The sequence below is a fragment of the Rhinatrema bivittatum genome, chromosome 16, assembly GCF_901001135.1.
Source record: "Rhinatrema bivittatum chromosome 16, aRhiBiv1.1, whole genome shotgun sequence".
NCBI lineage: Eukaryota > Metazoa > Chordata > Amphibia > Gymnophiona > Rhinatrematidae > Rhinatrema > Rhinatrema bivittatum.
Genome location: NC_042630.1, coordinates 65,345,751 through 65,371,337, shown reverse-complemented (window position 1 = coordinate 65,371,337; position 25,587 = coordinate 65,345,751). Strand labels below are relative to the sequence as shown.

The following is a 25,587-nucleotide window of genomic DNA, read 5'->3' as shown; positions in this document are numbered from 1 at the left end:
GTCCAGGTGATTTACTACTCTTCAGTTTGTCAGTCAGGTCTACCATGTCCTCTAGGTTCACCATGCTTTGGTTCAGTCCATCAGAACCATTACCCATGAAAACCTTCTCCAGTACGGATACCTCCCCAACATCCTCTTCAGTAAACACCGAAGAAAAGAAATTATTTAATTTTTCCGCCATGGCCTTATCTTCTCTAAGTGCCCCTTTAACCCCTCAATCTTCTAACAGTCCAACTGACTCCCTCACAGGCTTTCTGCTTTGGATATATTTTAAAAAGTTTTCACTGTGAGTTTTTGCCTCTAGGACCAACTTCTTTTCAAATTCTTTCTTAGCCTGTCTTATCAAAGTCTTACATTTAACTTGCTAATGTTTATGCATTATCCTATTTTCTTCTGTTTGATCCTTCTTCATTAAAAAATTGGAAAATCTTTTGGCTAAAATAGCTTCTTTCACGTCCCCTTTTAACCATGCCGGTAATCATTTTGCCTTCTTTCCACCTTTCTTAATGTGTGGAATACATCTGGATTGTGCTTTTAGGATGGTATTGTTTAACAATGGCCACACCTCTTGCACACTTTTTACTTTTGTAGCTGCTCCTTTCAGTTTTTTCCTAACTTTTTTTCTCATTTTATCAAAGTTTCCCTTTTGAAAGTTTAACACGAGAGCCGTGGATTTGCTTACTGTCCCCCTTCCTGTCATTAAATCAAATTTGATCATATTATGATCATTATTGCACTTGGGTTTCAACTAATCACAAACAAACCCACACACAGGGCCGAACACTCACTTGACCTCACATTCATAAACTCCAATCACTTTGAAGAAAAAAGTACTAGCTATACACAAATCCCATGGTCAGATGACCTTCTCATTAAATCCACATTAGCATTTGCAAAAGCAACTGAACTACCGAAAAAGAAACCAATGATCATCACTTATCGCCCCCCATTTAACACTGAAATGCTGAAAGTAAAAATACAAGATGAACTTAAATCTTTCAATTACCCTGACTTTACTACAGCAACAACAGCCTGGATCAACTTGACTAGAAAATTAGTGGATAATATAAACCCACAAAAAACCATTGTTGCCAAAGAGTAAAAAAAAAACACAAAAAAAAACATGATACACCAAATTAAGGAAATGAAACAAAAACTTAGGAAAAAAGAGAAAATCTGGCAAAATCATAAATCAGTTGATCATCTGACACAATATCGAAAACAACTAGCCTTCTACAAAAAAAACAATTCTCGAAGCCAAAAAAACATACTTTAGCACAAAGATAGAAAAACACATGAATAACCCCAGAATCCTGTTCAAAATAGTTGATAATCTTACCAAAGATGATACAAACTCACCGGATAGTGTACCCAAAACAGATTTAATGAAATAGCAAGGCTGTTTCAGGAATGCTTTCAGTTTTGCTTTAAAATTAACTCCAAATCAATTTTTGCCCCAATGTTTGCCCCATATTATGATCTACAAAAAGGAGGCTAAGGAGGCCACTGTCTGGAAAAAGGGACTCTCAAATCTGAGTTCTGGCAGCCCTCATGCACTTGTAACACCCCCCCCCCCCCCCCCCCCCCCCCCCAGTTCTCAGTAACTTGCTGGCACTATTCCCCTCTACCAACCCATTTCTCAGGATAAGCCTAACATTGCATGAGGGGGCCATTGCCACTCTGCGTTCAAGCCATCCCTGCATCCCCACACTCAGGGTACTGCTTGTTAACAACCACACCCCTCCCAAACCTGCTAGGTCTCCCTGCCAGCAGAACATCTAGAACCCTGCACACCCGCATTTTACTGCACAATTAGGACCACTCCCGGTATGAAGTGAAAGAGTCGCTGGGGGGCGGGGGGGTGTCATACCAAACTGACATACTGCATATTAGAGATGTGAAACGTGTCATCGATCGTCTTAACGATCGATTTCGGCTGGGAGAGGGAGGGAATCGTATTGTCGCCGTTTGGGTTTTTAAAATATCATGAAAATCGTTAAAATCGTGAACCGGCACACTAAAACACCCTAAAACCCACCCCGACCCTTTAAAATAAATCCCCCACCCTCCCGAAACCCCCCCAAAATGCCTTAAATTACCTGGGGGTCCAGCGGGGGTCCGGAACGACCTCCTGCAATCAAATCGTGTTGTCTTCAGCCGGCGCCATTTTGCGCCGCCATTTTGCAAAATGGCGGCACAAAATGGCGCCGGCCGTAGACAACATGATTCGACTGCAGGAGGTCATTCCGGACCCCCGCTGGACTTTTGGCAAGTCTTGTGGGGGTCAGGAGGCCCCCCAAGCTGGCCAAAAGTCCCTGGGGGTCCAGCGGGGGTTCGGGAGCGATCTCCTGCTGCGAATCGTTTTTCCATACCAGGAGATCGACTGCAGGAGGTCGTTCCGGACCCCCGCTGTACTTTTGGCAAGTCTTGTGGGGGTCAGGAGGCCCCCCCAAGCTGGCCAAAAGTCCCTGGGGGTCCGGGAGCGATCTGCTGCCGCGAATCGATTTTCCGCACGAAAATTGATTCGCGGCAGCAGATCGCTCCCGGACCCCCAGGGACTTTTGGCCAGCTTGGGGGGGGGGCCTCCTGACCCCCCCAAGACTTGCCAAAAGTCCAGCGGAGGTCCGAAACGACCTCCTGCAGTCTATCTCCTGCCGGCGCCATTTTCCGTACGGAAAAACGATTTGCGGCAGGAGATCGCTACTGGACCCCCGCTGGACCCCCAGGGACTTTTGGCCAGCTTGGGGGGGCCTCATGACCCCCACAAGACTTGCCAAAAGTCCAGCGGGGGTCCGGAAGGACCTCCTGCAGTCGAATTGTGTTGTCTTCAGCTGGCGCCATTTTGCGCCGCCATTTTGCAAAATGGCGGCGCAAAATGGCGCCGGCCGTAGACAACACAATTCGATTGCAGGAGGTCCTTCCGGACCCCCGCTGGACCCCCAGGTAATTTAAGGCATTTTGGGGGGGTTCGGGAGGGTGGGGGATTTATTTTAAAGGGTCGGGGTGGGTTTTAGGGTGTTTTAGTGTGCCGGTTTTCCCGCCCTCCCCCTTCCCCTCCCCCTTCCCCCGATTTACGATTTTTTGACGATAAATCGGGGGAATTGGTATTGTATCGTGGCTCTAACGATTTTTGACAATTTTAAAATATATCGGACGATATTTTAAATCGTCAAAAAACGATTCACATCCCTACGTGCATATCAAACTTGTGATGTGGGCAATTGTTGGTCCATTTCCCACCTCCTCCTCCTCTCAATGCAAATTCTTACAAGTGATAAGCCTAGGGGGAAGGTCAGAGTACTATGCATGAGGCCATTTTGACACCAGCCCATACTATCATATCTCTGAGGCAACTCTTGTCATGAGTGGAGGCACGGGCTCACTTCTGGCCAAGGAAAGTGTGTCCAAAATGAATGCACACACAAATTATCTGCTGTGGGGTATGCGGTGCTGAGGTACAGAAGGGCAACTACTAGGCCTAAATCATTCCTTGCACATAAGATATTGACTAGCTAACACTGCATGTCACTTACCCCCCCCCCCCCCCCCGACACACAAATACATATGCCTGTGGTGTGCTAACTAACAACACAACTTCATACATGGGCAATGTGTAGGTTCCTGAACACGTTGTAAACAAGCATCTGTGATGTCTATGGCGACCTGGTCCCTAGTAACTGCTAATGAGGTAGTCATTGTCATTACTCGACAAAGACCCTTATCTACACTGGCACGCCAGAAACAAATTTGATCGAGAGATATATGGTATGTACTTTGTCTCAGGTACTGACATGGGCCCCTCAAGGCCTCAGGTGGCACTTAATGTGTGTCTTGCAAGAGACTAACACAGAAAGCACATAAGCCATCAGGGCAACCACATGAGACCTTTGAGACCAGTAGGCCTATACATTCAGCACTGTGGCTCTTTGTTTTAACATACATGCAGCTTGGGAGACCCAGCAGATGACACCGTTTTGAGCCAGGATGCTATACACTGAGCTGATGATTGAGAGTCTCTCAGCGTACTTGCCTTGCTCAGCACAAACAGTTACAGTGACAAACAACACATAAAATACAACCTATAGGACAGCTACTCCTCCGAGGGGGCCACAAGTCAGGGCTGTCATGTGGACCAGCAAGGTCCTCTAACCCTAAACTACCTGATTGTGCCTTCATACTGACCTCTGCCCTTTCTGCATGCAGCTCAACCCAGGAGTCCTATGCCTATGTGCCCACAGAAAGCATAAGGAATGTAACAGATAAGAACATAAGAATATAAGAAATTGCCATGCTGGGTCAGACCAAGGGTCCATCAAGACCAGCATCCTGTTCCAGCAGAGGCCAAACCAGACTAAAAGAACCTGGCAATTACCCAAACACTAAGAAGGTCCCATGCTACTGATGCAATTAATAGCAGAGGCTATTCCCTAAGTAAACTTGATTAGTAGCCATTCATGGACTTCTCCAAGAACTAATTCAAACCTTTTTTGAATCCAGCTACACTAACTGCACTAACCACATTTTCTGGCAACAAGTTTCAGAGCTTATTTGTGCGCTGAGTGAAAAAGAATTGTCTCCGATTAGTCTTAAATGTGCTACTTGCTAACTTCATGGAATGCCCCCTAGTCCTTCTATTATCCGAAAGTGTAAATAACTGATTCACATCTACTTGTTCAAGACCTCTCATGATCTTAAAGACCTCTCATATCCCCCCTCAGCCATCTCTTCTCCAAGCTGAACAGCCCTAACCTCTTCAGCCTTTCCTCATAAGGGAGCTGTTCCATCCCCTTTATCATTTTGGTTGCCCTTCTCTGTACCTTCTTCATCGCAACTATATCCTTTTTGAGATGCGGTGACCAGAACTGTACACAGTATTCAAGGTGCGATACAGAGGCATTATGACATTTTCTGTTTTATTAACCATTCCCTTCCTATTAATTCCTAAGATTGTTTGCTTTTTTGACTGCTGCAGCATACTGAGCAGACAATTTTAAAGTATTATCCACTATAATGCCTAGATCTTTTTACTGGGTGGTAGTTCCTAATATGGAATCTAACATCGTGTAACTACAGCAAGGGTTATTTTTCCCTATGTGCAACATTTTGCACTTGTCCACATTAAATTTCATCTGCCATTTGGATGCCTAATTTCCAGTCTTGCAAGGTCCTCCTGTAATGTATCACAATCCACTTGTGATTTACCTACTCTGAATAATTTTGTATAGTCTGCAATTTTGATAACCTCACACGTCGTATTCCTTTCCAGATCATTTATATATATATATTGAAACGCACCGATCCAAGTACAGATCCCTGAGGCATTCCACAGTTTACTCTTTTCAACTGAGAAAATTGATCATATAATCCTACTCTCTTTTTCCTTTCTTTTAACCAGTTTGTAATCCATGAAAGGACATTGTCTCCTGTCCCATGACTTTTTAGTTTTCTTAGTAGTCTCTCATGAGGGACTTTGTCAAATGCCTTCTGAAAATCCAAATACACTACATTTACCGGTTCACCTTTATCCACATGTTTATTAACCCCTTCAAAAAATTGACGCAGATGTGTTAGGCAAGACTTCCCTTGGGTAAAACCATGTTGACTGTTCCATTAAACCATGTCTTTCTATATGCTCTACGATTTTGATCTTTAGCATAGTTTCCACTATTTTTCCAGGCACTGAAGTCAGGCTTACTGGTCTATAGTTACCCGGATCTCCCCTGGAACCTTTTTTAAATATTGGGGTTACATTGGCCAGCCTCCAGTCTTCAGTTACAATGTATGATTTTAATGATAGGTTAAAATTTTAACTAATAGATCAGAAATTTTATTTTTGAGTTCCTTTAGTACTCTAGGGTGCATACCATCCAGTCCAGGTGATTTGCTACTCTTTAGTTTGTCAATCTGGCCTTACATTTTCCCGGTTCACAGTAATTTGGTTTAGTTCATCTGACTCATCACCCTTGAAAACCATCTCCCGAACTGGTATCTCCCCAACATCCTCATTAGTAAACACGGAAGAAAATAATACATTTAGTCTTTCTGCAATGGCCTTATCTTCCCTAAGAGTCCCTCTAACCCCTCGGTCATCTAATGGTCCAACAGACTCCGTCACAGGCTTCTTTCTTTGGATATATTTAAAAAAGATTTATTATGAGTTTTTGCCTCTATGGACAAATTAATTTCAAATTCTCTCTTCGCCTGTCTTATCAATGTTTTATTTATTTATTTAAACATATTTATATACCGATGTTCATATGGACATCACATTTGTTTACATATAACGAAAGAGGAGAGGAGGAATAGAAATTGGAAGAAGGAAGTTACATTAAAACAAATAACTGATTAAATAAAGGTGGAGAAGGAGAGAGGATAGAGTAAAGTGGGAAGAAGGAGGGGGAGAGGTTAGAGGAGCTACCTGCTCCTCTAACCTCTCCTCCTCCTCTAACCTCTCCAGTTACCTACTGGTTTAACAAAAACATGGAATAAACTCAAAGGGGGGGAATATGTGCAGTGTAAGGGAGGAAGTTGTCATATGAGAGTGGAGAGGAGTTATGCGAAGGCCTGTTTAAAGAACCATGTTTTTAATTTATTTTTGAAGGTCTGGGTGCAAGGCTGAAGTCCAATATCAGGGGGCATCGAGTTCCAGTGATAAAGCATTTTTTTTGGTGGAGTTGAGGTGTGAGAGTTTGGCGGGGGGAATGAATAGTGTGCCGGTGTTAGAGGATCTGGTGAGTCTGGTGGGAGTGTTGAAGTATAGGGATGTGTTTAGCCATTGCATGTCTGGGATGTAGAGGGTTTTGTGGATTAAGGCGAGGGTCTTGTATAGCACTCTGGAGGATATGGGGAGCCAATGTAAGTCTTTCAGGATGGGAGTGATGTCATTACATTTTCAAGTGTTAGTGAGAATATGGGCAGTGGAGTTTTGGATCAGGTTTGAGAGAGGCAGCATGAAGGCTAAGAAGGAGTGCATTGCAGTAATCGATCTTGGAGAAGATTACTGCTTTGAGAACAGTGCGGAAATCATTTATGTACAGGAGGGGTTGAAGTTTTTTAAGGATATGGAGTTTGTAATAACAGTCTTTCAGGGTGGAGCTAATACATTTTTTAAAATTGAGGTTGCAGTCAAGGGTGATGCCTAGTCTTCGTGCTTGGTGGAGTAAGTGGGAAGAGGGGGAGGCGGGAGGGGGACAGAGGGAGAAGAGGGGTTGGGTTGTGGGAGAAAAGGAGACGTTCTGTTTTAGAGGTGTTAAGTGCTAGATTTAAGTTTGAAAGAAGGAGGTTAATAGACGATAGGCAATTTGCCAGGTTTGGAGAGAATCAGTGATAGTGATGGGTATGAGAATTTGGACATCGTCCGCATAGATGTAGTGGGTTAGGTCAAGGTCAGAGAGGAGATTGAAGAGGGGCAGCATGTAAATATTAAAAAAGAGTTGATGACAGGGAGGAGCCTTGGGGGACAATGCTTATGTTTTATCCTATTTTCTTCAGATGGATCCTTTTTACAATTTTTGAAGGATTTTTTTTTGGCTAAAATTGCCTCTTTCACCTCACCTTTTAACCATGACTGTAATCGTTTTGCTTTCCTTCCACCTTTCTTAATGCATGGTATATATCTGGACTGCGACTCTAGGATTGTATTTTTAAACAATGTCCATGCCTGTTGAACACTTTCAACCTTTGAGCTGCACCTTTCAGTTTTTTTCTAACTATTTTCCTCATTTTATCAAAGCTTCCCTTTTGAAAGGTTAGTGAAGGAGCTGTAGATTTATGTATTGTCCCCCTTCCAATTATTAGTTTAAATTTGATCATGTTATGATCACTATTGCCAAGTGTCCCCACCACCGTTACCTCTCTCACCAAACCCTGCGTTCCACTAAGAATTAAATCTAAAATAGCTCCCTCTCTTGTTGGCTCCTGAACCAATTTCTCCACTGTCTCTAGCAAGTCCTGATGTTACATTTCCCCAGTTAATTTTGGGATAATTGAAATCTCCCATTGTTATTGCACTGCCAAATTGGTTAGCTTCTTAGCATTTCATCATCTGTCTCACCATTTTGTCCAAAATATATATATGAAACATACAAAGTTTATTGAAAATCCCACCCATATATACCTACATAGACATTAAAACTAAGCTAAGCAAGTGACTTTACAACATGGGGGAGACCTGTCTTTAACGTTAAGAAAAATTGAACAACAATTCATTTATAGTTGGCATACAATTGCCCCGGCAGGTCTAAATGGCCCCATAGAGTGGAATGCATTTTATTAATCGACGGGTTTCCATATTAGCCTTTGGCATATGTTGGCATATTAGCCTTTGGCATATGTTGGGAATAAATGATGGGGTTTCATTAAAAGATAATTGAATTGATTGTCTAAATGGTTAATGGTTCTTCTATATAAAGTTACTCATACATTGGCATTTCACATTTCAGCGGGTAGTGACGTGTTATCGTCACTTCCGGTTAGACGTGAGTATTGGACATTCTTGCAGTTGGTAAAGCGAGGAACTTGGCAACTAACGGTATGTGCTGTTATCTTTTCTAATGGGATTCCTGGGGTTTCCTCTTTGTTCTTTTTTCAGAATATGTTTCTTTGAGACTGCAAGTCGGCAGGTTCCCTAATAGACTTGTAAAGAAGTGAGAGTTGAAATATATTTTAACGGTTAAGGGGAACGCCGTGTAATATGAACGCCTGGAAGATGTGTTTAGGACCTAGAAATGAACGCTGTGTGGCATGAGCCTGGAAGGAAGCCCGGAGGTGATACATATATGATAAGACTCTATATGCTTAGGTAGGTATGGCTTTGACTAGTTTTACCTGAGTTTTGACTCGGGTGTTCAGTATGGGGTAAGAATAAAAATGGCGTGGTTTTTCAATTAGTTTGATTTAAATTTACGGGTAAAAAGAAAGGGAAAATGAGGTATTACAGTTGACAGGTGATGCTTCCATATGTGATAATGGGTTTAAGGAAATATGGTTAGAACTAGATTAATTGTGATGGTAATTGTAGAATGGGGAATATGGTTTAGTGTAATGTTGTGATAATGGTCCGCATGTGTTTTTCAGTGTGAAAGCATATTTAAAAGAATTGAACAAAATCAGTCTCTGAGGAAGCCCCGAAGGTCAGGGGTGAAACGAAGAGATCTTGGATCTTCTTTTGTCGGACACAGGATACATTGAACAAATGACTCCATTTAATTGTGGCAATATATAATATAGGCAATTGATCAACTATGATAAATCATGGGCATTTGTAAAATCAATATGTAATAACAATGTACATTTGTACTTTTTTGTATCTCAAAAAGACATATTTTTTAATTTGTGGATATGAATGAGTGAGTGTGCTAGCTTAGTTTTAATGTCTATGTAGGTATATATGGGTGGGATTTTCAATAAACTTTGTATGTTTCATATATATATTTTGGCTCTCTAAGATTTGTGTACTTTATGACAAGACTATAGAGAGTTGTATTTATATACCCTTTGTGTAAACTCACCATTTTGTCCAGGCAGACGGTGGTATACTCCTATCACTATACTCTTACTCAACACACATGGGATTTCTATCCATATAGATTATACTGGGCATTTAGTCTCTTGTATGATCTTTATCCTGTTAGACTCTATACCCTCCCAGACATAAAGTGCCACACCCCCACCAAGTTGATCCTCCCTATCATTGTGATATAATTTGTTCCCTGATATAGCACTGTCCTATTGGTTATCCTCTTTTCACCAAGTCTCTGTGATGCTAATTATGTCAATTTCATCATTTAGTGCTATACACACTAACTCTCCCATCTTACTTCTTAGACTTTTGGCATTGCCATACATACATTTCAAAGTGTGTTTTTTGTTTGTATTAATAACCTGAGGACTCACCTGGAGTATTGTGTTCAGTTCTGGAGACCGTATCTCCAAAGAGACAGAGAGAAGATGGAGGAGGTCCATAGAAGGGTGACCTAAAAGGTGGAAGGTCTTCATTGAAAGACTTATGAGGAGAGACTGAAGAATCTAAATGTGTACACCCTGGAGGAAAGGAGGAGCAGAGGTGATATGATACAGACTTTTAGATACTTGAAAGGTTTGAATGATCCAAAGACAACGACAAACCTTTTCCGTAGGAAAAAAATCAGCAGAACCAGGGGTCACGATTTGAAGCCCCAGGGAGGAAGACTCCGAACCAATGTCAGGAAGTATTTCTTCACGGAGAGAGTGGTGGATGACTGGAATGCCTTTCCGGAGAAAGTGGTGAAGACCAGAACTGTAAAGGACTTCAAAGGGGCGTGGGATAAACACTGTGGATCCATAAAGTCAAGAGGCCGTCAATGAAGAGTGGGTGGCTCGCCAGAATGATGGCTACTGCCTGGAGATAATACCCTTATTCAACAAACATACACATGGTTACTGTGACTCCAACATCGCTCTAAGCTTCAACAACAAGAGGAAATGTGGAAAAAGGATTTGCAATCACAAAGCTGAGAGTAGCTGGCTTGTTACGGCGGTTACTACCCCAAAGCAAATAAGCCTGATACTTTACTTTCAATGCATATCCAGCATAGCTCTCTGCTTCAACGGCAGGGGAGAAGAAAAACTGATACTTCACGCATATCCAGCATAGCTCTCTGCTTCAACGGCAGGGGAGAAGAAAAACTGATACTTCACGCATAACCAGCAAAGCTCTCTGCTTCAACGGCTGGGGAGAAGAAAAACTGATACTTCATGCATATCCAGCATAGCTCTCTTCAACGGCAGAGGAGGAGAAGAAAAACTGATACTTCACTCATATCCAGCACAGCTCTCTGCTTCAATGGCAGGGGAGAAGAAAAACAACCAATAAGGGCTGAATAACATAGTCTGGGTAAAACAAATAAGCATGGGTGTAGCTTGCTTATTGCGGCGGTTACTACCCCTAACTAATCAAGCTTGATATTTCACTTGGATGCAGCTCCATCACTGCTCTCTACATTAATGGTGGGGGTGGAAGGGAAATAGAACCAAAGAGCTGAGAAATAGATAAGTATGAGAAACAAATATGTGTGAAGCTTGCTGGGCAGACTGGATGGACTGTTTGGTCTTCTTCTGCCATCATTTCTATGTTTTCAGTTGTTAGTAGGGATGTGAATCGTTTTAGGACGATTAAAATTATCGTCCGATAATTTTAATATCGTCTTAAACCGTTATGGAACACAATACAATACAGATTCTAACGATTTATCGTTATAAATCGTTAGAATCGTGAGCCGGCACACTAAAACCCCCTAAAACCCACCCCCGACCCTTTAAATTAAATCCCCCACCCTCCCGAACCCCCCCCAAATAACTTAAATAACCTGCGGGTCCAGCGGCGGTCCGGAACGGCAGCGGTCCGGAACGGGCTCCTGCTCCTGCATCTTGTCGTCTTCGGCCGGCGCCATTTTCCAAAATGGCGCCGAAAAATGGCGGCGGCCATAGACGAAAAAGATTGGACGGCAGGAGGTCCTTCCGGACCCCCGATGGACTTTTGGCAAGTCTCGTGGGGGTCAGGAGGCCCCCCACAAGCTGGCCAAAAGTTCCTGGAGGTCCAGCGGGGGTCAGGGAGCGATTTCCCGCCGCGAATCGTTTTCGTACGGAAAATGGCGCCGGCAGGAGATCGACTGCAGGAGGTCATTCAGCGAGGGTTCCGGCGCCTCGCTGAACGACCTCCTGCAGTCGATCTCCTGCCGGCGCCATTTTCCGTATGGAAAATGGCGCCGGCCATACGCGTATGGCCGGCGCCATTTTCCGTACGAAAACGATTCGCGGCGGGAAATCGCTCCCTGACCCCCGCTGGACCTCCAGGAACTTTTGGCCAGCTTGTGGGGGGCCTCCTGACCCCCACGAGACTTGCCAAAAGTCCAGCGGGGGTCCGGAAGGACCTCCTGCCGTCCAATCTTTTTCGTCTATGGCCGCCGCCATTTTTCGGCGCCATTTTGGAAAATGGCGCCGGCCGAAGACGACAAGATGCAGGAGCAGGAGCCCGTTCCGGACCGCTGCCGTTCCGGACCGCCGCTGGACCCGCAGGTTATTTAAGTTATTTGGGGGTGGGGGATTTAATTTAAAGGGTCGGGGGTGGGTTTTAGGGGGTTTTAATGTGCCGGTTTTTCGATTTTTCGATTTTTCGATTTTTTAACGATTTTTCACGATTTTTCACGATATTTTACCCCCCCAAACGGCAACAATACGATTCCCTCCCCCTCCCAGCCGAAATCGATCGTTAAGACGATCGAGGACACGATTCACATCCCTAGTTGTTAGGGATAATTTGGAAATCATTAGCTTCAGTGATTTTTTATATATAGGCACATGGGCTGCATTTTCTTTTATTGGAACCTCTCTGTTGGGATGCCCTAACTCTCCTGTTTCATTAGTCTCCTTCAAGGATACATTGCTCTGAACCATGCACTGCTGAATGACTGTCTGCTTTCCTCCTTGTTCTAGTTTAGAAGCTGCTCTATCTCCTTTTTGAAAGTTAGTGCCAGCAGCTTGGTTCCAGTCTGGTTAAGGTGGAGCCCATCCTTTCGGAAAAGTCTTGCCCTTCCCCAAACATTTCCCCAGTTCCTTACAAAACTGAATCTCTCTTCCCTGCACCATCATCTCATCCATATATTGAAACTCTGGAGCTCTTCCTGCCTTAGGGGATCTGCACATGGAACAGGAAGCATTTCAGAAAATGCCACCCTGGAGGTTCTAGATTTCAGCTTTCTACCTAAAATCCTAAATTTGGCTTCCAGAACCTCTCTCCCACATTTTCCTATGTCATTGGTGCCCACATGTATCACAACAGCCGGCTCCTCTCCAGCACTGTCTATAATCCTATCTAGGTGACATTTGAGATCTGCCACCTTTGCACCAAGCAGGCAAGTTACCAGGCGGTCCTCACATCCACCAGCCACCCTGCTTCTACATTTCTAATAATTGAATCACCAACTATTATGGCTGGCCTAACCCTTCCCTCCTGGGCAGTAGCCCTGGGAGACTTGTCCTCAGCGTGAGAGGACAATACATCACCTGGAGAGCAGGTCCTTGCTACAGGATCACTTCCTGCTACACAAGAGTGATGTTCTCCTACTGGAAGACCTTTCTGATCCAAGGCAGCACTGGGGCTACCAGACTGGATTTGGGACTTGGCTACTATGTCCCTGAAGGTCTCATCAATGTACCTCTTTGTCTGCCTCAGCTCCTCAAATTCTGCTACTCTAGCTTCCAGAGATTGGACTTGTTCCCTGAGAGCCAGGAGCTTTTTGCCCCGAGTGCACACACATAATCTCTCACCGGCGGGTAAAAAATCATACATGTGACACTCAATGCAAAAGATTGGAAAGCCCCCCTCTTGCTGCTGGACAGCTGCCTTCTTCTTGAGTTTATTAAGTTCTTAGTTAAGTTTAGGATACTAAGGGATTTGGAATTACAGTACTTTAAATTTACAGGAGAATTTACTAATTAATCAGCTGGTGTCCTACAGGGGGGTGATTAAACTTTCAATAATGGCTGGTACAATAGTATTATTTAGATAAGATCCTGATTGATTTTTATGAGAAAGTGTCTCTTGCCTAAAAATCAAGGGTTGAGTGGGTGGGAAAGACAGACATTAAGAATTAACTAACTCTGGCTTGCTTATTACCTCAGACATACACAAACTCTAAAGAATATATTCCTCTATTTCACCTTTCACCAAACTTTTATAAATCCAAAGATTTCCCAAAGCAATACTTACCAATCTTCTTTAACCACCATTAGCTTGATCTTCACTCAGTTGATTGATGATGCATGCTTCCAGTCCTCTTCTACTGCAAAGGGTGCAGGGCCCCTGGAAGCTGTAGCTGCGGAATTCAATCCCTGGATCGCTTGCAGTGACCTCTGGACTCCTCTCCCGGGGGATTCTGGGAGCAGTATGCGGATGAGCATTCAGGTCCTCTTCTACTGCCTAGTACCTTTTAAACCTCTATAACTCTATCATTTCCTAGCGTGTAGCAGATGGACTCATAACAAATGGGTATAGTGTGCTCGTGATAGCAGTTGGAGACGGATCTGACGTCAGCACGTAGTACATATACCCCCGCAGGAAGTGCAGCAGCCCAGTAATTTCCGTCTCCAAAGCAGTTTGGAGCTCCTTCACGCTCGCTGAGCGTTCTTCCAAATTCTAGATGACAAAATTCAAAGAGAACTTTATCTAAACGAAGAGCCCCACACTCCTGCGGTGATACCCTAAGGTCCCTCCCCCAGTTGAGTTTCCCGGGGTGATTTCCGTGGTCCCCCGGAGGTACGAGCCTCGGTCCGGTGGCCGAATCGCGGCAGGGACCTTACCCCCGAGTGAAAAGGGCTCGGGCGCGGCATAGAGGCATTGGTCTCAGCCAAGTTTAATTGCCAGCTCCTCAGGGAACACTCCGGATCTGGCAGGCCGAACAGAGCAGCAGGGGAACCCTAGAGACCTGGTACCCCTCGGCCTAGAACCTGCTTCGCTCTCCTTGGTGGACTTATTTAAAGGGATTCATGCCTTTGTTAGGATGCAGTCTGATCCCCGAGCGGACCCTTACGCTCCAGAGGACCCTGCCCCTGGACCCTCGAGGCCTAGGCATGGACACCCACCCCCACCCGGCAGCCCCACCTTTGGGGATTCGGATGATTCCGAGGAGGACGGCGAGCTCCCCGAGGAGGGAGAACTTCCCTCGGGGATAGAGCCATATCAAACCATGAGACGTGGCGATCCCAGGCCACGGCATCCCAGGGGAACCCAGAGTGAACCCCCTGCTGGAGGGCCTTCGTCAGACCACCCACCATTTTCCCCTCCTGAAAGCAGCACAATAGCTAATTGACCTGGAGTGGAAGGCGCTGGAGGCTTCATTTAAAGGGGGTCGAGCCTTGTCTAGCATGTACCCCCTGGACCCGGCAACCAAGTAGCTGCTGGCATGCCCTACAGTAGACGCCATGGTTTGCGCAATTGTGAAGCGCACCACCATTCCAGTGGAGGGAGGGGCGGCCCTTAAGGATGCACGTGACCGGCGCCTGGACGCCATTCTGAAGCAAGCCTTTGAGGTAGCAGCCATGTCCCTCAGAATTGCGACTTGCTGCACAGTAGTGACGCGTGCCTGTTTATCTCAAGCCAGGAACAACGCCCAGGAGAGGATTTGGAATCAGCTCTCTCGTTTCTCACTGAGGCCGCCTCCGATTTAGTTCGCACGGCAGCCAAAGGAGTGTCATCCTCAGTGGCAGCCAGAAGACACCTCTGGCTACGAAATTGGTCGGCCGACTCATCCTCCAAGAATCGCCTTATAAGGATGCCCTTCAAGGGGTCCCTCCTGTTTGGCAGCGACCTAGAGCATCTAGCTAACAAATGGGGCGCATCTCCATTACCTCGTCTGCCAGAAGACAAGTCAAGGAGAAGTCAGCGCCCTTTTCCTCGGCCATCCAGAGGTAGAGGCTCTCAACGCTTCAACCCGTATGGGAATAGGTACCAGGCATCTCGTCCTCAGGCCAGGAACCAGTCCTTTCGGACCAGACGCAATAAGAGGGGAACCGGCTCGGGTTCGGGTCCCAGCTGCACCCCACAATGAGAATCAGCCGACCCATTCGAGGGAAGAAGCCATAGGGGGCAGGCTAACCCTATTCTACCACAGATGGGTCGAGATTACTTCGGACAAGTGGGTCCTAGCCATCATCCGAGATGGGTACTATCTGGACTTCCTTCGAACCCCTCTGGACAAGTTTGTGGACTCTCCCTGCAGCGACCCCATCAAGAGGGCGGCAGTGGAGGCTACTTTGACAAGACTCCAGACCCTAAAGGCCATAACCCCAGTGCCTGCATGGGAGATAAGTTCTGGTCATTACTCTATTTATTTCATCATACCCAAGAAAGAGGGCACTTTCAGGCCTGTCCTGGACCTCAAGTCGGTCAACCGACACCTCAGGGTCCCAAGATTTCGCATGGAAACTCTGCGATCAGTCATAAGTGCAGTACAGCCAGGGGAGTTCCTCACGTCACTGGACCTGATAGAGGCCTACTTGCACATCCTGATCCATCAGGATGTGCAAGTAGGCCTCTATCCATCAGGCCTCTATCCATCCATCAAGTAGGCCTGATCCATCAGGATGTGCAAGTAGTTCATAACTTTGAAGCGCTACTTGCGCTTCAAAGTTATGAACCAACACTTCTAGTTCCGGGCTCTACCCTTTGGGTTAGCCACCGCGCCGCGGACCTTTACCAAAGTCATAGTGGTGTTAGCGGCAACACTCAGGAAGGAAGGGATTTTAGTCCATCCCTACCTGGACGATTGGCTGATCAGGGCCAAGTCACTGGAGGAGAGCCACCGGGCGACCAACAGAGTCATATCCCTTCTGGAAAGCCTAGGATGGGTAGTCAACATAAACAAGAGTTCCCTGCAGCCTTCACAGTCGCTGGAATACCTGGGGGTTTGATTCGACACCCAGGAAGACAGAGTCAGCCTGCCCCCAAAGAGTAGATCAAAATTGCGGGACCGGCTACGAACCCTGCTGAGTGCCACCCGGCCCACAGCCTGGCATTATCTACAGGTCCTCGCCTGATAGCGTCCACTCTGGAAGTGGTACCATGGGCGCGAGTGCACATGAGACCGCTACAATGCTCACTCCTATCTCGGTGAAGCCCACGATTACAGAAATACACCGTACATCTCCCTCTACGGGCCAGACTGCGGACCCAGCTGCGGTGGTGGTTGCAGCCCAACCACTTGCGCCAGGGAGCAAGATTATCCTCCCCAATCTGGACCCTGCTCACCACAGATGCCAGCCTAAGCGGATGGGGAGCACACTGCGAAGAGCTAACCGCCCAAGGGCAGTGGAACAAGGACGAGTCAGGGTGGAACATCAACCGACTAGAGGCACGAGCAGTCAGGTTGGCCTGCCTGCAATTTGCCCACAGACTTCGCAACAAAGCAGTCAGAATGATGTCGGACAACGCCACCACGGTGGCATACATCAACCAACAGGACGGAACCAGAAGCCAACAGGTGTCCTTGGAAATAGCCCCTCTGATGACTTGGGCGGAAGCAAATCTCCAAGACATCACTGCCGTCCACATTGCCGGGAAGGACAACATCACGGCAGACTTCCTCAGCAGAGAAAGCCTAAACCCGGGGGAGTGGCACCTGTCTTCCACAGCCTTCAAGATGATAGTGGATCTGTGGGGGACCCCGGGCATGGACCTGCTAGCGGACAGGTCCAATGCTCAAGTACCCAGATACTTCAGTCGAAGGCGAGATCCTCAATCTCAAGGGATCGACGCCCTGGTACAGACGTGGCCTCAAGGGACCCTGCTATACGCCTTTCCTCCATGGCCCCTGCTGGGAGCCATTATACACAAGATTCAGCGGCACAGAGGCCTAGTTCTTCTAGTGGTCCCGGACAGGCCAAAAAGACCCTGGTACGCAGACATGAGAAGACTACTGGCAGGGGATCCTCTACCCCTGCCCCCTCACAGGGACCTGCTGCGGCAAGGTCCCATCCTTCACGAGGATCCAACTCAGTTCTCTCTTACAGACCGTAAGAGAGAGGCCATTGAGAGGGCTCGACTGAAGAAGAGAGGATACTCGGGGGCAGTAATGGATACCCCCCTCCGAGCACACAAGTTCTCCACATCGCTAACTTATATAAGGATCTGGAGAGTATTTGAAGCCTGGTGCGAAGCCCGCAGCACCAATCCACATGCAGCTAGGATTCCCATCATTTTGGAATTCCTGCAAGATGGACTTCAGAAAGGTCTGTCCCTGAATTCAATCAAGGTTCAGGTGGCAGCGATATCCTGCTACGGCCCTAGGAGTGATGGCAACAGCATTGCCACACACCCAGACATTTCACGTTTCCTGAAAGGAGTCAAACACATTCGCCCGCCACTGAAATGGCCAGTGCCCCTGTGGAACCTCAACCTAGTTTTGGAATTCCTAGCGGGACCCGCCTTCAGACCCCTACGAGGCCTGTCCCTCCATTTATTAACCTTGAAGATGGTGTTCTTGCTGGCCTTATGCTCGGCACGCCGCATCTCAGAACTACAAGCGCTGTCCTGCCATGATCCGTTTCTCAGAATCACCCCAGGGGCTATCCATCTTCACACGGTTCCTTCCTTCTTACCCAAAGTAGTCTCACACTTTCACCTTAACCAAACCATATCCTTGCCAACCATGGAAGGGTTGAAGAAGTCGGAAGAAGGTCGAGTACTGCGTCATCTCGACATCAGCAGGCTGCTGTCCAGATACCTGGAAATGTCGGAAGCGGTACGAAAGACAGACCATCTGTTCGTCCTTCACAGTGGGCAGAGGCAAGGAGAAGCAGCCTCACGGGCAACTATTGCCTGCTGGATCAAAGAAGTTATCAAGGTGGCCTACGTAGAAGCGGGGAAACCACCACCTCTACAGGTCAAGGCCCACTTTACCAGAGCACAGGCGGCTTCCTGGGCTGAAACTAGGATGCTGTCGCCACTGAGATATGTAGAGCAGCAACGTGGTCCTCCATCCATACCTTCTCCAGATTCTACCATCTGGATGTACAGGCCAGGGAGGACACAGCATTTGCAAGAGCAATCCTAATCGGATCTCGGGCAGCCTCCCGCCCAGTCTGGGAGTAGCTTTTGTACATCCCATTTGTTATGAGTCCATCTGCTACATGCTAGGAAATGGAGAGATTACTTACCTGATAATCTCGTTTTCCTTATTGTAGACAGAAGGACTCAGCATCCCGCCCGGCTGCCAATATACATGGGAATTCACCGATTCACGGTAAGCCATGCTTTTCCTTAATATAGGGCTTCCACCCTGCAGGGTGTCGACGCCTTGCGGTTGAGTACACTGGCGGTCTCCAGCTATTGTCAATCGGTCAGGGCAATCATGTTACATTAATCAATCATTCAGTCACACATATATCCATACAGCTTTGCTAGGAAGATTACTGGGCTGCTGCACTTCCTGCGAGGGTATTTGTACTACGTGCTGACGTCAGATCCGTCTCCAACTGCTAGCACGAGCACACTATACCCATTTGTTATGAGTCCATCTGTCTACACTAAGGAAAACGAGATTATCAGGTAAGTAATCTCTCTATTTTTTGTTTAAACTTATACATGATCTATATCAGAAGTAAAATTACAAGGCAGGAGACCTCAGCACTTGCTGAGGCGCATAAATATTTGTGTGTACATTGCTTTGCCAAACTCAGACACACCCATTCCCCACCCAGGCCATGCCCACACTCTGCCCCTTTCTGAAAAGTTCTGCAATGTGCACCCAATGGCATTTGTACACAAATCTGGGAGCTTTTAAAAATACAGTCAGCATGCGCAAGCATATTCCATAATTAATATGTGCTCCTGGCTTCTAAAATTCACCTTATGGTGCAGCAAATAAGAAAATACTGTGTGTTACGACACGGCTGGGAACTTTGCAGTGATTCACGCTAATAGAGGACCATATAACCAAGGAGTGGGGGGGGGAAAAGGGGGGGGGGAGGGATAAAATGAGTTGGCTGTTGGTATCTAGAGGCTTGGTGGTTCATGCTTGCACTCATGGTACTGGACCAATGATGTTTAGCTATGGTATTTGAAATTGATCATATGTATTATCGGTGTTGCCACTGTTCACTTGTTTCTGAGCTACTCAATAAAAACCATTGACCGTTAAATCGAAAAAAAAAAAAAAAAAAAATATTGCATATATAATCCAGTCTCCAGCAGCTGCTTCTTTGACAGTACTTAGAGGAGAGAGACAGGTATTGCAGGTGAAATATTTCTAAGTACAAAAGAAGAGCGGGATCTGGGGGAGATTCTGTTTCTTGTATTCTTATTTATTTCTTATTTCGAGATTCTTATATACCGTGGTACGTATAGAAATACATCACCTCGGTTTACAGACAACATTAATTTTAGCAACAGGCTTTACATTAAACCGTTTATACAAAAATTAAACAGTCAAAAAAATAAATTAGTAACAGATTTTACAATTAACCGTTTTAAAGAATATGTAAACAATTAGCAGCTTTAAGCTTTACATTAATCAGGTTTCCCTATACCAAAATATAACTATTGTAACTATAATCAACCAATAAAGTTTAACATAGGAGATTGTACAGATGTGTATTTTTATCACTATGTATGTGAATTGTTAATCACTGAGACTGATGGATAAATGGTGAAAATAAGTGCTGGATTCAGGATTTAGAGGGCTGTTTTTGGGAAAAGATAACAGTTTGTGAATACTGAGTGGGTAGTCCTTTATTTTCAATATTTCACTTACTGATTTCCTTTCCTAGCATAGACCAAGGCTTAGCAACAGGACCCCACCTTTGGCTGCATCTCTGGGTCGGGTCTAGGCCAAGGCCTGGTCCTCTGGAAGTCTGTTCTTTTGGATTCCTTTATATCGCACCACTTTGAAAGTACCCAAACATTTTGGGGTATTTTCAGTTGATGCTAATTTTCTCTTTGAATCAATTTTAGAACCAAAATTGGCATTAATTATTGCATTTTCATATTTTGTTAAAAATAATATAGATTCCTAATATTAGAAATATGTCCAATATTTCATTTATTCAGGAGGAAGATGCCAATAGAATTGACTTTCATAACCATTTCTTTATTGCATTTTCATTCAAAAGGATTAAGGGCTAGATTCATCAAACTATCGCATGCAATAAGAGGGGAATGTTTTATGGTAATAGCGTATTTATCGCAAAGTGTGCTATGCATAGGTAGTATTGCAATAATTTTTTCACATTTTGTGGTAAATACCACAATTGTTGCAATTCCTACCTACAACCACTGGAGGGAGAGAGAGAAAAATAGAGAACCTAGCTATAAGATCCTTCTACTAGTTAAGTATGTATACCTCTATATGAAGCCCACCAGTTATTCGAGGTGAGGTTTAGGTATTAGTGTAGGGGGTTAGGGGCCACTTTGACATGCAGAGTACGACGTACGGGCAGAAGAGTGCACTCTTGTGAAGATTTGATGTCCTTCGGCGTGAGGAAACTCTCCCAAAGACGAGATGTGTACAATATTCTCTCAACCTAGCTTGATGTTACCCAGGTAGAGAGTTCATCAAGCTAGCTTGAGAGAACATTGCACAAATCCTAGCTTTGTGTGAGTTTCCTCAGTCCGCTGTTATGTCCGTACGTCGTACTCTGCATATCAAAGCAGCCCCTAACCCCTACACTACTACCTAAACCTCACCTCAAGTAGGTGGGCCTCATATAGAGGTATACATACTAGGGATGTGAATCGTTTTTTGACGATTTAAAATATTGTCCGATATATTTTAAATCGTTAGAAGCGCGATACAATAGGAATTCCCCCGATTTATCGTCAAAAATCATAAATCGGGGGAAGGGGGAGGGCGGAAAAACCAGCACACTAAAACAACCCTAAAACCCACCCCGACCCTTGAAAATAAATCCCCCACCCTCCCGAACCCCCCCAAAATGCCTTAAATTACCTGGGGTCCAGAGCGGGGGTCACGGTGTGAACTTTTACTCTCGGGCCTGCGGTGCGTTGTAGAAATGGCGCCGGCGCTACCTTTGCCCTGTGACAGGGCAAAGGTAGCGCCGGCGCCATTTTGTTTTTTGTCCCCCGAAGTCAGGAGCGTAGGAGATGGCTCCCGGACCCCCTCTGGACCCCAAGGGACTTTTGGCCAGCTTGGGGGGGCCTCCTGACCCCCACAAGACTTGCCAAAAGTCCAGCGGGGGTCCGGGAGCGACCTCCTGCACTCGAATCGTTTTGCCATACAAAATGACATCAGGAGCGTAGGAGATCGCTCCCGGACCCCCGCTGGACCCCCAGGGACTTTTGGCCAGCTTGGGGGGGCCTCCTGACCCCCACAAGACTTGCCAAAAGTCCAGCGGGGGTCCGGGAGCAACCTCCTGCACTCGAATCATTTTGCCATACAAAATGACATCAGGAGCATAGGAGATCGCTCCCGGACCCCCAGGGACTTTTGGCCAGCTTGGGGGGGCCTCCTGACCCCCCCCAAGACTTGCCAAAAGTCCAGCGGGGGTCCGGGAATGACCTCCTGCAGTCGAATCGTTTTGCCGTACGGCCGGCGCCATTTTGTGCAAAATGGCGCCGGCTGTACGGCAACACGATTCGACTGCAGGAGGTCGTTCCCGGAGCCCCGCTGGACTTTTGGCAAGTCTTGGGGGGGTCAGGAGGCCCCCCCAAGCTGGCCAAACGTCCCTGGGGGTCCAGCGGGAGTCCAGGAACGACCTCCTGTAGTCGAATCGTGTTGCCGTACGGCCGGCGCCATTTTGCGCAAAATGGCGCCAGCCGTACGGCAAAACGATTCGAGTGCAGGAGGTCGCTCCCAGACCCCCGCTGGACTTTTGGCAAGTCTTGTGGGGGTCAGGAGGCCCCCCCAAGCTGGCCAAAAGTCCCTGGGGGTCCGGGAGCGATCTCCTACGCTCCTGACGTCGGGGGACAAAAAACAAAATGGCGCCGGTGCTACCTTTGCCCTGTCATATGACAGGGCAAAGGTAGCGCCGGCGCAATTTCTACAACGCACCGCAGGCCCGAGAGTAAAAGATCACACCGGGACCCCCGCTCTGGACCCCAGGTAATTAAAGGCATTTTGGGGGGGTTCAGGAGGGTGGGGGATTTATTTTAAAGGGTCAGGGTGGGTTTTAGGGATGTTTTAGTGTGCCGGTTTTCCTGCCCTCCCCCAATTTACGATTTACACGATATTTACAAAAATAAAACCGCGACAATCCGATTCCCTCCCCCCCCCCAGCCGAAATTGATCGTTAAGACGATCGATCACACGATTCACATCTCTAATAAATACCTAACTACTAGAAGGATCTTATAGCTAGGTTCTCTCTCTCTCTCTCTCTCTCTCGTTGTAGGTAGGAATTGCAACAATTGTGGTATTTACCGCAAAGTGTGAGAAAGTTATCACAGTCTGTGGTAATATCTATGCAAATCACTAAGATAGCACACTTTGCAATAAACAGCCTATTACCATAAAGCACACCTCTTTTCCTATCGCATGCAATATTTAGTGCATTTTGATAAATCCAGGCCTAAGTTTGTTCATTGGAAATCAATTGAAGTCATTGAAAAAAAAATGTTTCTCTCTATCTAGAATGTCAGAAAGATTTAGTCAAGTATGGAACTGAATTTTTCCTTGTAATCATCATCTGTGTTAAGAATCAAGACATATCCACTGATGAAAGAGGTATATGCACCACTCATCTCTCTGAGATTGAGATTATTGAAGTTTTCAATGACTCAAATGAAGAAATCATTTTGTTGATTGATTTATTAATGTATTCTTGATAAAAACAAATCTGTGAAGCCAACCTTCTTCATGTTTACTCTTAAAGAGGAAAGTATAGCTGTCCTATTAATCCTTGAATTGCCCATTTCTAGCTGATTAGATTTGTCTCATGGCAGCAACCTCCGTTTTTATGTCACCATGCATTTTTGACTGTTGAGGTTGTCCATAAGTATCTGATGTTCCAAATCCTGAAATGATTGTGTAATATTCTTGATTCATCTGCAGTAGACATGGTTCCACTGAATATTCAGGGGAAAGTAAGGCCGACTCTATTTAGGGAGTGCTCCCTTGTCTTTTCCCCTTTTGAACCGAGCAGATTGGATCCTGAAGAGGGTTTAATCAGTTGAAATTGCAGGAGTTGAATCACACCCTTGCCTCATTTAAGACTCATGACATACTAGTAACTGATGTTTTTAAGCCAATTTATGGCCTGCAATTTCTAGACCTCACAATCCTATTTCCATCAGCATTATCTGCATGTAAAAGTACTTGAAATATACCTGAGTGTGTGACTTCTTTTACTGAGAAGAAATGATTGCTTAAAAGCTACCATAATTTATTCAGTGACTGGGTCCTTGATCTTGTAAGCAAGGGTTCCTATGGGACTGCCCTTTCCAATCCCAGTCCCCGTTTTATTGGATTCAAAATGAAAAGAAGGCAATAATGGATTGGCCACTGTTGGAAACAGGATGCTGGATTTGATGGACCCTTGGTCTGACCCACTATGGCATGTTCTTATGTAAGGTTTATTATACAAGTTCACCACATTATTTCCTTACCCCAAGAGGTTCAGATAAACCTAAACAGAAGTATCTAATCCTCTTTAAACAAACATTTATATCACTTGAGGTTTAGTTATTCAGAAATTGTTGGCCAATTGAAAAAGTCTTCAGCAGGGTGTTTTGATTTTCTTGGTTTCAACTTCTGTGCTGGTGGTTTAATAAGTGGCATCATGGGTGAAGCTTAGCTCATCATCATAGGTATCTAGTTTATGAATGGCTACCTTTGTGGTTGCTAGGCAGATCTGGCTAGTTCATGCTGTCTTATGGCCACTCCTTCCAGATATATGATTGGCTCATCTGACTCCATGGAATACCTTGCTATATCAGAATGCATTGTCAAGCCCTCATTGCCTCAGTTCAGTGTCAGATCTTATTTGGTCATCATGATCTATTTCTGTTGAATAAAGGTCAACAGAAATTCCATCCATTGTTAGGTGTTCCTGTAATGTGTTGAGCACTGTCTGTTCTCAGATGCTTCTGTCAGTGCCTTCTTTTGTGAACTCATGTCCTTCTTTACTGGATATGACATTCTTAAAGCAAATAGACTCACATGAATCTCCACTGCTAATGTTTTCTCTCCCACCCACTTGTGGTTCTTGCAAATTTGCTGTGCAGTGGCACAGGTAGCTTGTCCTCAAGATCAAACAGCAAAAAGCAAAGAAAAGAAAAGCTGTCTTTAAATTCTATGAAAAAAAATCTATTCTATTTCTATATAAAATATAATAGAGACCCCTACTGATCATTTACAATCCAAAGGCAAGGAGTCTAAGATGATTGGAGATCACCTTCTGTTGCAGCCTTCTTCCTCACAATCATTGGGATGGGATCACTTCAGATTTATTATATTGTCAACCCGTACTGTTGATATCACACTGCCATCAAAGGATTAGTATACATTTATTTTTTCATCAAACAAAACATTGCTATCTGCTTTCCCTATCATGTTCTGATGGTGGTGCTGCTATTTGGCCCATGACTGTTCCTTCTCTAGCCATTACTCTTATGTCATGGCTGGCTTTTAATGATGGCTGCCTCACTGTATGCCACTCTATCTCTGCTGGAAAGCAGTAAAATTCTGCCTACAAGTGATTTATTTATCCACCTGAAGTAAAAGCAGCATTCTAAAATTAAATGATTTAAAAATGAATGTCATGTATAGTAATGCAACATTTATTTTTAAAAAATGGTATATTTCTTATTGAGAAATCTCAACAGTTCTTTAAGAACTTTCAAACCCGCATCTCAGAATTGTTGATTGTATTCTACTCACCGATTATGTTGGTAATTTCTCCTTCAGGACATGGGACACAATCAAAGCAACAACTTGGCTCTGTCTTCCGTGGGACTTTCCTGTATCCAGGGGAGCAGCTCTCAGTGCACACAGAGCGGGGAGTCTAGGAAATGAGAGGAGATTTAATTAGATATTGGTGGAATGGATCTCTAGTGATTATTCCAGTTTCACACAGTAGGGTACATTTTCAAAAAGTGTA

General features: G+C 45.4%; 1 protein-coding gene across 1 annotated transcript in view; it reads right to left on the bottom strand.

Annotated features, from left to right (window-relative positions):
- LOC115077789 (vomeronasal type-2 receptor 26-like) overlaps positions 1-25,587 on the bottom strand; it is a 472,276-nt gene that overhangs the window by 67,168 nt on the left and 379,521 nt on the right. Inside the window, exon 7 of the mRNA XM_029580076.1 lies at positions 25,368-25,491. Coding sequence (XP_029435936.1) covers positions 25,368-25,491 — 124 coding nt within the window. The remainder of the gene's footprint in view (positions 1-25,367; positions 25,492-25,587) is intronic.